Source organism: Zingiber officinale, chromosome 2B (genome assembly GCF_018446385.1).
Source record: "Zingiber officinale cultivar Zhangliang chromosome 2B, Zo_v1.1, whole genome shotgun sequence".
Taxonomy (NCBI): Eukaryota; Viridiplantae; Streptophyta; class Magnoliopsida; order Zingiberales; family Zingiberaceae; genus Zingiber; species Zingiber officinale.
In genome coordinates, this window is record NC_055989.1 from 7,789,111 (window position 1) to 7,802,872 (window position 13,762).

Below are 13,762 nucleotides of genomic sequence, written 5' to 3' on the forward strand. Positions count from 1 at the left end.
GAGCGAACAGTAAGCTTATGAATCGATCAGTTGATCGATTGAAACCTCCAATCGATTGGTCGATCGATTGGAGCGCTGAAAATCGCTCGAGAAGCCTTGAATCGATCGGGTAATCGATTCAGGGCGATTTTATAGAGCACAGAGGCGCTCTGGATCGATTGGCCGATCGATCCAAAGCCTCCCCAATCGATTGGGAGCAATCCAATCGATTGGGATTCAATCGTTGGCGTAGATAAAGCCGTTGGTGAGCGTGTCTTCGGAACTTCTTCCATCTCTTCTCTACAGCGATTCCACAGCTTCTCTACAGAGCTCTCACCTCCAGATCTTGAAGGTTCTTGGAGGCATTTCCAAGTCAAGAGGCGGATCTACAGTAAGAAGAAGAAGCTAGGGTTAGAGTTTTCATTGCATATCTTGTAAGATATTTCTTGTATTTGTCTTCCCTTGCTTTCTTCTTGTATTGAGAGTGTTGTAAGGCTTCTCCGCCTTCGGTAGTTACCGTAAAGAAGTGATTTCATAGTGGAGGGTGCGTGAGTGTGTGGATCCTTGGATTAGTCACCTCTTATTGAGGTGGATACCAAGTAAATCACTTATGTTAGCATTGTAGTTTTTGTTTCTTGTATTTTCTGCTCCACATCATCGAAGAAACAAAGCAACGAAGAGCACAAGATCGCGAAGAGCTATTCACCCCCCCCCCTAGCTATATTAATAATAATAGTAGTGGGTATTTTTGTGGGATTAATCAATCTATTATAATTTGTTCATACTTTGCTACAACTGTTGCATATGGTCTTCAGATTTTTGTTGCAATACCTGCATCTAGTCTTCACAAAGCTTTTAGTTGTAGGCAAGCATTAATTGCACAACCAAGACTCCTCGTATCATTGTTCTCTCATTTTTTGGTCCTTTAGTGGAGACCTTTGCCTACATAAATGAATGGATTATTTTCTATGATGATTGTGATCAAGTTCTCGAGACTTAAGTAAGAGAAAGATTGATATTTTTTATGTGATAAGGCAATCTCAATATAAAATGTTCAATTGTCATTGCACTAAGAAAGTGATCTCCCACATTTACCACTGCCTGAAATGAAACTGATGGTACATCTAAAGAGTTCATAAATGGTCAAAGTAATAGTTTATATAATAGAAAACCCATCTTCGTATTTGACGGGTTAAGGTGAACAAAGGAAGTGAAGATCATACTTTTGGCATCAATGCAACAACCATCTCAATTCTCGTTGGTATTCCTTGCTCTAGAAAGGCCTATGATCAAATCAGTAAACAAGGAAGGTTGATCCAGAAAGGAAGTAACTAGGCAATCAACTTACGTTCATATGACAACTAGAGCTCTCAAAAATTGAATAACTACCCTAAATTCATATGACAAAGAGGCAATAAGTTGAGAGAAGAAGTCAATCCCATCTTGCTGCAATTGGGACCGAAAGGAATTGTGTCTGTTTCTTAGGCCAATGGGACAATCTAGACAAAGAGAAACATAGCATGACCTTAGACCACTACCAAACAAGGAACGAAAAATTCATCTGGGGCCAAAGTATCATCTTCAATATAGACCTCCAGAAACTCAAAATTCACAACTCCTGAAGTAGTAAACAAAAGAGAAGAAGGCACATTCACAAACCAATAGCGCTCACAACCCCATTCCCAGCAAGAATCAAACTTTAAGAGAAGTCCATGCTCACTCAAGGCCTTTAAGACGGAAAACAACATCAATTCATCAAATCAACTAGAAGAAAACAAGCTTCTGCCAATGTAGCCAATCAACTTACGTACATCTTTTTTACACGAAGTAAAATACAATTATGCCTTAAATCAGAACAAAATCAACATCCCATTACAACACAGTTGAAAATGTTGTAAGATTTGCCACCAGCAAGAACCGAATTGAGGTAGCAACCTGATGTTTGGTTTGCTTGTATTCATGATCTCTAAAACTCCAGGCCTTGTTCATCAAAGCGAATCATCAATTAATATCCATTCTTGCCTAAAATGAATATTAGGAGACAAGCTTGAGTGAATAATGTATGCAAGAATTAAGACTAGATACAAAGCATATTATATTTTTCACATAAAATATGCCACTAAGTGAAATAAATGCATATACAGTATTGTTAAATAATTCTTATTTAACACTAGGCATATTTGTCGGATGCAAATACAACAAGAACACAAAGAAACTAAACATGCATATCATAGAAACAAGGGGATCCATGTAGACATATACAGATTTGAAAATTCAGTATTGTTAAACTATCAATGCATAGTAAACATGTACATATTGGAAACTTCAGCATCATGCATATCAAACAAGGAGACCCATGTAGGGCAAGTTTTCTACTACTAAAACTAAACAATCAATCAAGTTATCACAGAAACACTTATTGCCTATAAGTCTGTAATGGGAATATCAAAAACAAGAGTAATATATTTACCACTACCATCTCAAAAGACAGTATGCAAGCATCCTAACATCCTAGCGCATGTTGTTAGAACCTGAAACACAATTTATTAATTTAATTTTCACAATAAACCGCTATAATTTAACAAATTTTAATTTTGATAGTACTGCTATAGATCCCAAAGCTGGTTCATATGTGTCGTCAACACTGTTAGCATTATTATCTCCAGTTGATTTGCCAATTGACACATTGTTATATTTACAAAATGTAATAAAATAAATTTGTGTTTGCAAGTAAACTTATAATAGAAATGTAGAATGACACATACGCTTGTTGTAAATTTGGACAGTTACGCTTATCATGTGACACTCCTCGATGTATGCACCCACGACAAAGCCTGGAATTTGATGTTGATTTCTCTTTTGATGATTTTAATCTCTTCCCACATCCCTTAGTTCTTACTATAGAAGGATCAATAATACCAAGGGTCTCATCAATGGATTTTTTCCTTTGACTTCTATCACTGCATGTATTAATGGACATCTCTTGAATTTTGTTATAGATACAATCAAATTGTTCTTCCAAGAAGGTTGTCCTCTCATTACTCAAAGATGCATCATCAACTAATACTGAAGGTTTATAGGATAACCTCGAGTGCCTCAACATCAAATATCTTTCTGAATTTGGATCATCAATGACATTTTGCTCCCCTAAAGGATATATTGCTCCAACTTTTGCATTTCATGTCCATCGTTTGAGTATATATGTATTAGGCAAATGAAACACTTGATTAATACGAAAAAAGCTAGCATATGTCTGCATGGAATGCCATCAAACTCAAATTTCGTGCAGCTACACGATATGTAAACCCTTTGTTTGTCATGCGTGAGCACTCTTGATTTTGAGGACGAGGAACTTTGAAATTTCATTACGTGGTAAACCGCTGAGGCAACTCCTGTAAATATCTGTTGCATATAATAACTATGACTCTTGATCATTTCACTTTGAAACTCCAGCCATTTTTTTTGTGTACAACTTAACCATTTGACTTTCCATTGGCCAGGTTGTATTAACCTTGGGATGCTCATCCATATCAATATAGTTTGCAACTAACTCATTGTGTCTTTGATGTCTCAGTGCTCTATTAAAACGTGTGATAAAATCCATTAATGAGTTCTTATTTGAGACATATTTCTTAAAAAATGCATGTGAGCCTTCAGATCTTTGGCTACTTGACATTCCTGCAGAAAATGCATGGCTAAAATATGTTAGCACCCATCTGTGTCGCAATTCATACATCAAGGACAACCAATCATTTTTCTCTAAGTTAGCTTCCTTGATAGTCTCTTCCCATGACTTTTCAAGGAAGCTAACTTAGAGAAAGAGTTAATCTGAGGCAAAAATAATAGTTTAAACTACCCTACAAAATAGAAGTTAACACAATAGAACAAGAGTAGTAATTAGATTTCGTCTCCCCGAGACCGGAATCTAGTCACGATCTCAACTTAGATTTCTGAAATAGATCTAAGTTGGATCGACGCCTAAGTTCCCTACCCGGGAACGCATCCTCACAGTCACTCTCCTCCAATGACTTACCTTAACTTACTTATCAGATGTCCGGTCAGCCCATCGACCCGTCTGGATTTTGTGCCAGCTATCAGGTCAGCTAGTTGATCTAACTGGACTTCGTGCCGGACATCCGATTAGCCCGTCGACCAGTCTGGGCTTCGTGCTAGCTATTAGGTTGACCCGTTGACCTAGCTGGACTTCGTGTCAGATATCTGGTCAGCTCGTCGACCAGTCTGGGCTTCTCATGCACACTTAGTTAAAGTGTTAGATCACAATGAAACTAACTTAATGCTTTGCTCTCTATTTGGAATGGCTACACGACCGTGTAGGGGTGTACGACCGTGCTCTTCTTTGCTCTAGTGCATCGACAATCTTCGTTTTCACTCTAAAAGTTGTCCCTGTCAACATAAAACCAAACAAAGAGCAGATCTCTGATAAAATAGTAAAAAAATACTGAATAAATGATAAGAGAGATGTTCGTGTAAAGAATATATACAAATAAAACAAGTGAATGTGCGTTAAAACATGCATAAACCATCATAATATCTACGCACATCACTTAACCTACTTTGTCATTCATCAAAATCTAGGTTAGACCATTAGTACTAACCGCACCAACAAAAATGTCAACGGGGATCCTCAAGTTCTGCACAAGAATTTGAGAATTATTTTACGACTTTTTTTTATTTTAATGAAGCAGATAGTTAAAATTTTAATATTTTAAAGTGGTGGTCACAGAAGGTTCAATGCTTTCCCGTCCTCTCCATGATCGCCAAAGAAATTTTAGCTTATCTAGTATCAACTGTTGTTGTGGAGTAGACGTTCAGTTGCCGGTGGCAACATATTAGATGAACGACAATCAACTTTATCTCCCGACTCATTGGAAGCCCAAGCATTACTGGACGATTGGACCAAAGCAGAGAAAAGAATCCAAGGAATGTAACTTTCATATGACGAAGTTGAAGATTTTGATACTGAAAAAATAAATACGACAAGAACGGGAAATGGAATGGAGTGACAATGTAAAAGGATAAAAATATAAAAGAACTACATGGACTTTGATTCCTCTATACCCTAAGAGGATACGTAGACAACTTAAATAAGTGCAAGCCCTTTTTGCAATAAATTTTAATTCTTAATTTTAAATTTGTAATTTTTAATATTTAATTTTTTTAATATAATAATTTTGAACCGTGACGAACCATGAATCGGCGATTCCGAACCATGAACTATAACTGTCTTAGACGGTTAAGATTAAGGTCAACCTATTTGAAACCGTCGAACTGACGATTCTAAATTTTAATCGTCGATTTCTAAATTTGAATCGTCGATTTCGAATCGTGATAAGTACAGTAAAAATAACTTTAATACATAGATAGTCAGATGTGTTAGGAAAATTTATAAAAAAAAAAATTGATGAAAAGACAGTCGTGTCCATATGAATTACAAACCTTATTAATTAATTAATTAATTAATTAATTGATCAAGAAGTAAATACCTAACTCATTCTACATAAGCAAAGGTAAATTTTCTAATTAGGCTTATATTTTTAATACTATTTTAATAACAGGATAATTTTTATAATTACTAATTACATGTTCATAAATAGATAGTAGGGCATCCCCAATAACAATCCTGTATGTCTTAAAACATATAACACAAAAAAAAAAAGCAATTCTCAAAATTAAACTTTAACTAGACATTTCAATTATATTTTTCTTTTGTTTTTTTAATAAAGATCATCACGTTAAAAGATGGTAGTAGTTGGACGATGTACAAAAGCTCACCATGCATTGTTTATCATATACATTTGGTTGTAAGTATTACGGCAAACAAAAATATAATAATAATAATAATAATAATAATAATAATAATAATAATAATAATCTATTTAATTAGAAAAATTAAATAAATGCTATTAGTATTTGCATTTAAAAACTAAATAAATGTTATTAATATTTTAGAATTATAATTAAAGTTTAATAAATGATACAATCAATCTGCGTAGATATTTACGTTGAGAAAATATTAATGCAGCATTTATGAAATGTTTAAATTTGTATAAGTGGACCTCTTTTATATATGCTTAAAAAAATTTAAAAAATATATATATATATAATAATAATGTTTTAAATAGGTCCAAGTCCAACCTCTGATCCGAGATAATGGACGTCCGAGCGAAGAAAGGAAATGATTCGCTGAGCATCGACAAAGGCCATACTGTCTTCAATATGATTTCCATTTTCGTTTAATTTCTTACAAAAGTCACCGGGGATGAGATGGATCACCTAAAAATTAATCGGTTCGAAAAACTTAATATTAGATTAAAAAAAAAAAAGTCACCAACGGCCAAATTAAAGTTGTCCGCGAGCTACAAGTGGTGCTGTAAGCCTGTAAGCATATGTTGTCCGAGAGCTGCAAATAATATTCTAATTAATATATGATGTTGACCAGAAGAAGAAGAAGATAGGGCCGTTTAAATATTGTTATGATTGTCTGATGCATTAATATTTGTTGCACAACTTAGGGGGTCAATGAGATAGGAGTTGGGACTACTTGACTACATTAATTGTTTTCTGACGATCTTAACATTAACTACGCGAAAATATCAGGTAATATTGTCGTTGGTTGTGACAAATTTTACATTGAAATTTGTCATTTGACTTTTATAGAATTAGTTTTGATAATCACTATATACTGAATTCTAATTTTTTTTTTTTTACCAGATCAATATCCTTAATTTTTATTTGAGAATGATATTTTATAAAAAAATATTTATTTATGTAATAAACCTTATCTCCTCTTTAAGCACAGATATATATGTTTATATATTAAAAATATTATTAATTCATTAACAAAGTAGAAATAGAAAAGCTTGGACCGGCCATTTTCGCAAATGATTAATTAAACATCAACAACAATAACAATACCTTCAGAAATACTTTACATAAACAATACATATATCGATAAACATTACATAAACCGGGATAATGACAACAGCCAAAACACTACATATATCGATAAATATTACATAACATTATCCCCATCCCCACACACATGCACACACAGGTACGGATAGAACCGAAATAAAACACTACATAATTCAACATAAAGCAAAGTTAAATCTCCTAAAGAGACTTATATTTATAGCACCTACACTTCAAGGGGGATAATGACTGCATACATACTCATGGATGAGCAATCCAACAACAATCTTTTCTCAAACGACCACAACAAACAGGATCACGACGACCAACCTTCAGAAGAAGTCTTCCTCCAGCAGTAGGAGGAGCCATCAAGATTAAATTGATAACCATCAGTACAATAAAGAGAGAAATAATTAGGAAGAGTTTCATTGTGATATAATCAGAGGAGGAGGAAGAGGGTAATTTTAACTTCACCTCGATCGGGTTATTATATAGGAAAAGGGGTTTTCAATTTGGGCAAGGAGGATCAGTTTACATGAATTAATTATGGAATACTATTTTACGCAACCTGTCAAGATTTTTAACAGTTTGTTGAGAAGTAGAAAGTAATAATTGTGGGCAAGTGCTGGCAATTAATTGCGCCTGCTAGCGCTACCATTTTACTGAGCTGGAAATTAATTTCTAAAATCTAAGGAAACAACCTTTCTAAACTGAAGATGACTTCAATATAAAAACTAACAAACCAACAAACACGATATCATAAAATTTGATAGGACAGAATCGTTTTCTTTCAATTATATTAGTATACTAACGCAAGCAATAAAAACAAAAAAAATCAATTCCAAGTTGCATGCCTAAATAATAAAGAAAATATCTAGAAAATCTTAATTAATATCCTTTGCTATCTGGCCTCCTCTCCACTAGCTAAAATATAATCCAAATTAAGATCTAGAAAATCTTAATTAATATCCCAAGATTTGCTATCTGGCCATCTCTCCATGCACCTATAATCCAAAGATCCATCGGTGCAGGGCTGGGGAAGCCCTAACTTCTAGTTTTTTGATCTAAAAAAGAGAGAGAGAAAAAAAACCTCTATAGGAAGTAAAATATTTTTTAGAATACAATTTGAATAGAGTTTAATAAAAAAATTTGAAAATCAATATATTTTATTTAAAATACGATAAACTCTATACAAAATATATTTATCAAGATTTTTTAAAAAGTACAACATCATATAAAATATATTTTCCAAGCTTCTCCAAAAATAATACAATACCTATAAATACAAAAAAATTGTCAAATAATCTTTGAAAAAATTTAAATCTTCTAGCATTTTGATAAACAAAATCATCAATAAAATATTCAAAATCAAGTTTTTCTAACACTTCATTTTCAATGTATAAAATGGTCATGCCATTTTAATCTTTAATCCTAAGACATAGTTGAATATAAGTACGATTTTATCAATTTTAGTTTAGAATTTTTTTTATGTTGATATTACAATAACTAATATAATTAACACTCTTTTTCTTTTGTTTTTCTTGACTTCTAGATTGATATTTCGTTGAAAATATGTTTGTACTATAAATTTCAAGTGTAAAAATAAAACACACAAAACAAGCAATAAGGTAGCAATGAAATAAACTCAAACGGTGAAAATAATAGTGAAAGAGTAATAAAACCTAGTTTGTGCTTGAAGCAATCAATATAATCTATTATATAATGCTTAAAATTAGGATGATTTATTTAATCTCTTTTAAACCTAAAAAAAATCAAAAAATATTGGACTCAAATACAATATTAAAAATCAATATTGAATATTGACAATAAGAAAAAATACAGATAAATAATAACTTACGTTGCAGGTTAATATATTGATGAATGATAATATTGATGAAACTAAAATTTTAATTAGAGAATTGGTTTTTTTTTATTTAATTAGAAGAGATTTAGAGAAGAAGAATGGAGGAACTTGATGTTCAAGATTCATACTTCACTCTTCAAAGTCTTCTGACTTCTGTAAACGAATTAATGAAGAAAAAGTTATACACAAAATAAAGTCTTAGAAAGGAAAAAGGGTCGTTTACATTCCTTTTTTTTTCTTTTTTAAAATATTTTTTATTGAATGTTAATGGTAAATATATTTTTTTACTATATAAAAACAATCTAATAAAATATATTTTTTTTTAGGTTTTTGTTAAAATAATCTAATTATATATAATCTTACTATTTTATTAAAAATCTCCCTCCTTTACTAACTAATTTTGGTAAAGCTTAAAATAAATTTACGTTAATATCCTTTTTTCTATTCATACTAAAAATAATTCTAAGGTTTATTAGTAATAGAGTTCGAGACTCAGCTGCGGCATATTATTATGAATTTTTCTCATCATTAATTTTCTCTGGTTGTTTTATATAAAAAAATATAGTTCTCTTTAGTACCACATCTTAGAATTAACAATACTATGATCAAAGGATTTTCAAAGACCAAAATAATTCAAATTTTCAACAGTCAGGTACTTTACCCTAATGACTCTACTTTAGTATTTTAATATAAAATACTTTAATTAATATAATTTCATTATAAAGGGTTAATATGATTTCAATGTATTATATTACACACGGGACGCGTACACGATCACTAGTATATATTATATATGTATGCCAAATTTGGGGCCTAAAAAATTGGGGGTCCTTGGCTATCGCCCCTGGTGACATGTCTCAAGGTTGGACCTCATCGGTCCCTATGATTGATTAATCAAACACACTTAGAGCCCCAACTCATTTCCAACAATAACCAAATCAAACGAAATCTGACTAAAAATTGAAAGAAAAGCAAAGGCCAATAATTAACCATCGAGAACAAAGAAAACAAACACATTTAATCAAAATAAATAATAATAATAATAATAATAATAATAATAATAATAATAGGTAAGCACAATGCGATTTATCGATCAATATAAAAGCAAATCGATGAAAGGAGAGGTTGCCTGTGAGGGGCGCTTGCAGATTGAGACGACATGATCCAGATATATATTGAGCCTATCTAAAATCAGGGAAGTTGGAACGCTGGTGATCTTATCTGAAAGTTGTGGGATGGCATGTTGGCTCCGATGGATGATGCCTCCGAGGAAGATGAACCCCTGAAGATCTAGAAAAACTCCTCAACGCTCTGGCTCCGATGGATGATGGCTCCTCCTGCGCACCACAAAATCAACCAACAAAACGTTAGTGACCTAAGACCGGGGTGAGAATCCCTAGCTAGACCCTCCAACACCCAAGTCAGTTATCTCGCTTAAAGGTAGAAAAAGAAGAAAAATAGTGATAGAAGTAGAGTTTCATATGCAAGTATTTGTGTCAGAGTTGTGATCATGTCTTGCGTACCTTGCCAACGGAGTGGGTTCCCTTTTTTATACCACCTCATGTAACCTCCACTATCATGAGATGGTCCCCGGTTCGTTTGAGTTTGTTAGAAGATAGGGAAAAGTACAACCTGCAATAATTATTTAAGGAATCTTTTTTTGTATCTCAGATGTACCCTCTTTGTCGTTTAGTATACCTGAAGAAGCTTCGAGAAATCATTTCCCGCCAAATTGGCCAGGCTGTCATATAATCGTATGTCACTTGTATGCTACATGTATTTCGACCAGTCATTTAAGCCGATCACATATGTATTGAGAATATCTTCTGTTAAGCCAATCTCGACTAGTCATTAAAGCCGACCGTGTATGTACAACGATTACCCTCTATTAAGTCAATCTCAATAGGATGTATACTAGAAGCTTTATAAGGCTAAGTGCCTTTAAGCTCGGCCGAGCTTTGCCTGCCGAGCGCATACAGGCACACTTGTGCTCAGTCAGCCTTCACTTTACCACTCATATATTAGAAGCTTCATAAGGCTGAGTGCCTTCAAGCTCGGTCGGGCTTGGTCTGTCGAACGCACACAGGCACACTTATGCTCAATCAGTCTTCACTCGACCGTTCATATATTAGAAGCTTCATAATGCTGAGTGTCTTTAAGCTCGGCCGGGCTTTGCTTGCCGAGCGCATACAGACACACTTGTGCTCAGTCGACCTTCACTCGACCGCTCATATATTAGAAGCTTCATAAGGCTGAGTGCCTTTAAGCTTGGCTGAGCTTTGCCTGCCATGCGCATACAGACACACTTGTGCTCAGTTGGCCTTCACTCCGCCACTCATATATTAGAAGCTTCATAAGGCTGAGTTCCTTTAAGCTCGGTCAGGCTTTGTCTGCCGAGCGCATACAGGCACACTTGTGCTCAGTTGGCCTTCACTTGGCCGCTCATATATTAGAAGCTTCATAAGGCTGAATACCTTTTAGCTCGGTCGAGTTTTGCCTATCCGAGTGTGTGTGTCTAACTTTCTACTCGACCGTTCCTTATCCCATCATACAGTCAACTCGATACTCCCTTTATCCTCTCAACCTTAGCTTTCACATAATCTAAAAGGACCCACTTATCATAATCTATATCACTAGTCTCCCCTTCAAGTCTAGTCAAAAGAGGTGTAGCCGACTGACTAAATTTAAATTTTAGTTTATTATTTTATATTTCCTTTTCACTTCTTCCTTTATTACACCTAGGAAATTGAGCAACTTTTCAAAATTCCCTCGTTGGTAATTGGTTCTTCAACGGAAAGAGAATGTTGGAGGCGCATGAAGATGTAGGGCCAACCTAAGTATGATTTGATCCATCATGTCCATCATAAATGCCCATTTATGGGTGAGTGCCACATGGCACATACTTTCGTTTCTTGACGCAATCGTTCACATGCCTTTTTTACTAGTGTCTATCCCATATTTTCCTTAGTAGATTAACGACTCTCCTTGTGAGGGCCATTTTTATCCAACGGTGATCTTTACTAGTCGTGCCCCAATAAAACCCTAAACCCTTTATATTTTCGCATCCTTCATCTTCCTCGACACTCTCTCCGGTGTTTCTTTCCTTGACCCTCCTCAATCTCTTGTGCTCCTTCCTCTTCTCCGATTTCCTCCTGCTACTCTCTCTCTTTAAGGCTTCAGTAAGTAGTTTCTCCCTTACCTCTGTATTCTGCTATGGCTGAAGAATCCTTCGCTCCCTGGTATGCTGAAACTCATTTAACTTTCACTAAAGCTGATAGAACTTCCATCGGTATGCAATACGAGATTCCTAAAGAATATCGTATCGCGATTCCTGCCCTTGATGCTCATACTCATATTCCTCCTAGCCAACATGTTACTTTTTTTAAGGACCAATTGATAGCAGGTTTGCATTTTCCCATTCCTCCCTTCTTAACAGAATAAGTCAATACTTTGGTATTTCTGTACAATTGTTCACCCCTAATGCTTTTCGATACCTGTATGGACTATTCATGTTGTTCCGCCTCTTTGAAATTCCTTCCATGCCTTAGATTTTTTTTCATATTTTCCTACCCTAAGAAATCAGAGTCGGGAGTATTTCTTTTCCAATCCTGACCTAAAATGGTCTTCTTCAAGGAAATGTCTTCCTTTATCAGGAGTTGGAAATCACACTTTTTCTTCATAAAGTTTCCTGAACCCGTCACCTGGCCTTCCTTATTGCGATCTTCTTTCCCTTCTCTTCCTGATGTCAAAGAGCTTTATCAACAACCGACCTTTTCTATTTACTCTGATAAACTTATTGGTCACTGCTTTTAGAAATGTCTTCCTTTATCAGGAGTTGGAAATCACACTTTTTCTTCATAAAGTTTCCTGAACCCGTCACCTGGCCTTCCTTATTGCGATCTTCTTTCCTTCTCTTCCTGATGTCAAAGAGCTTTATCAACAACCGACCTTTTCTATTTACTCTGATAAACTTATTGGTCACTGCTTTTATATTCATAAATGGATACATGGTGAATTTCTATATCTTTTTGGCTTGAGCCCTATCCAAATGGAATTGCATTCACATGGCCGACCGAGAGACTCCGCCGCCGCCGATCGACTTCATTAAGGCGGCCATTGTCGCCTCTTTCTGCGAGCTATCCTTCCTCTGTGCCTTCGCGCCGGAGCATGATAATTCGACGAGCCCTGTCGCCGGCGCCGTGCGGCTCTTCGGCATCTATGTCCACTCCGGCAGCGAGGAGAACACACGCAGGTTCGGGTGCCACTACTGCGGCCGCATGTTCCCCACGTCGCAGGCACTCGGCGGTCACCAGAACGCGCACAAGCGCCTGCGCCAGCACGCCAAGAGCACTCACCTCCACTCCGTCGCCATGGCCGTCGCCGCCGCGGAGCACCATCTCCACCGCCACCCCGCAGCTGCCTTCTCCCCCGCGACGCACCTCAACTACTCGCCCGCTCGCAACCACCTCGGCTCGCTCCCCTGCTCCGCCCGCTTCCAGTACCACCACCCTTCTCCATCGTCGCCGCGCTACCCGTCACCTCCATGGACAGATGGCAGTCGCATCCCCCACCGCACATCGACAATAACGGCGGTGGCGCTGCCGGGGAAGTGGAAAGTCCCGACCCTGGAACCTCTTTTCAGGCCGGCCGAAGGAGGCGCCAATGGCCGTGCTGGTTCTTCATCTTCTTCCTTAGCTTATCCGAGTGTCTTCGATTCCAGTAATTCCAAGAACAATTTAAGTCTGGATTTGCATTGGTGAGTTACTCCATTAATTAATTAACATGATCTGATCATAACAGAGTTAGTTCTTAAATAGCATTTTTTTGCCTTTTATTCTTATCTTCACATATATCAATTAACCAATTATTTGATGCGTGATTACTAAAATCAGAATAATTTATCAACACTTTAATTGCTATCTGCAAAGTCCATATTAAATTACGTGGTCCCATGCATGCCAAGGAGAATTAACTTTTTTATTTAGT

At 35.8% G+C, this 13,762-nt stretch overlaps 1 protein-coding gene across 1 annotated transcript; it reads left to right on the top strand.

Annotated features, from left to right (window-relative positions):
* The first annotated feature begins 12,840 nt into the window (after positions 1–12,840).
* On the top strand, positions 12,841–13,536 carry LOC122048131 (zinc finger protein 8-like). The gene has a single exon (XM_042609734.1). The coding sequence runs from the start codon at positions 12,841–12,843 to the stop codon at positions 13,534–13,536; it is 696 nt and encodes a 231-aa protein (XP_042465668.1).
* Positions 13,537–13,762: the final 226 nt, after the last annotated feature.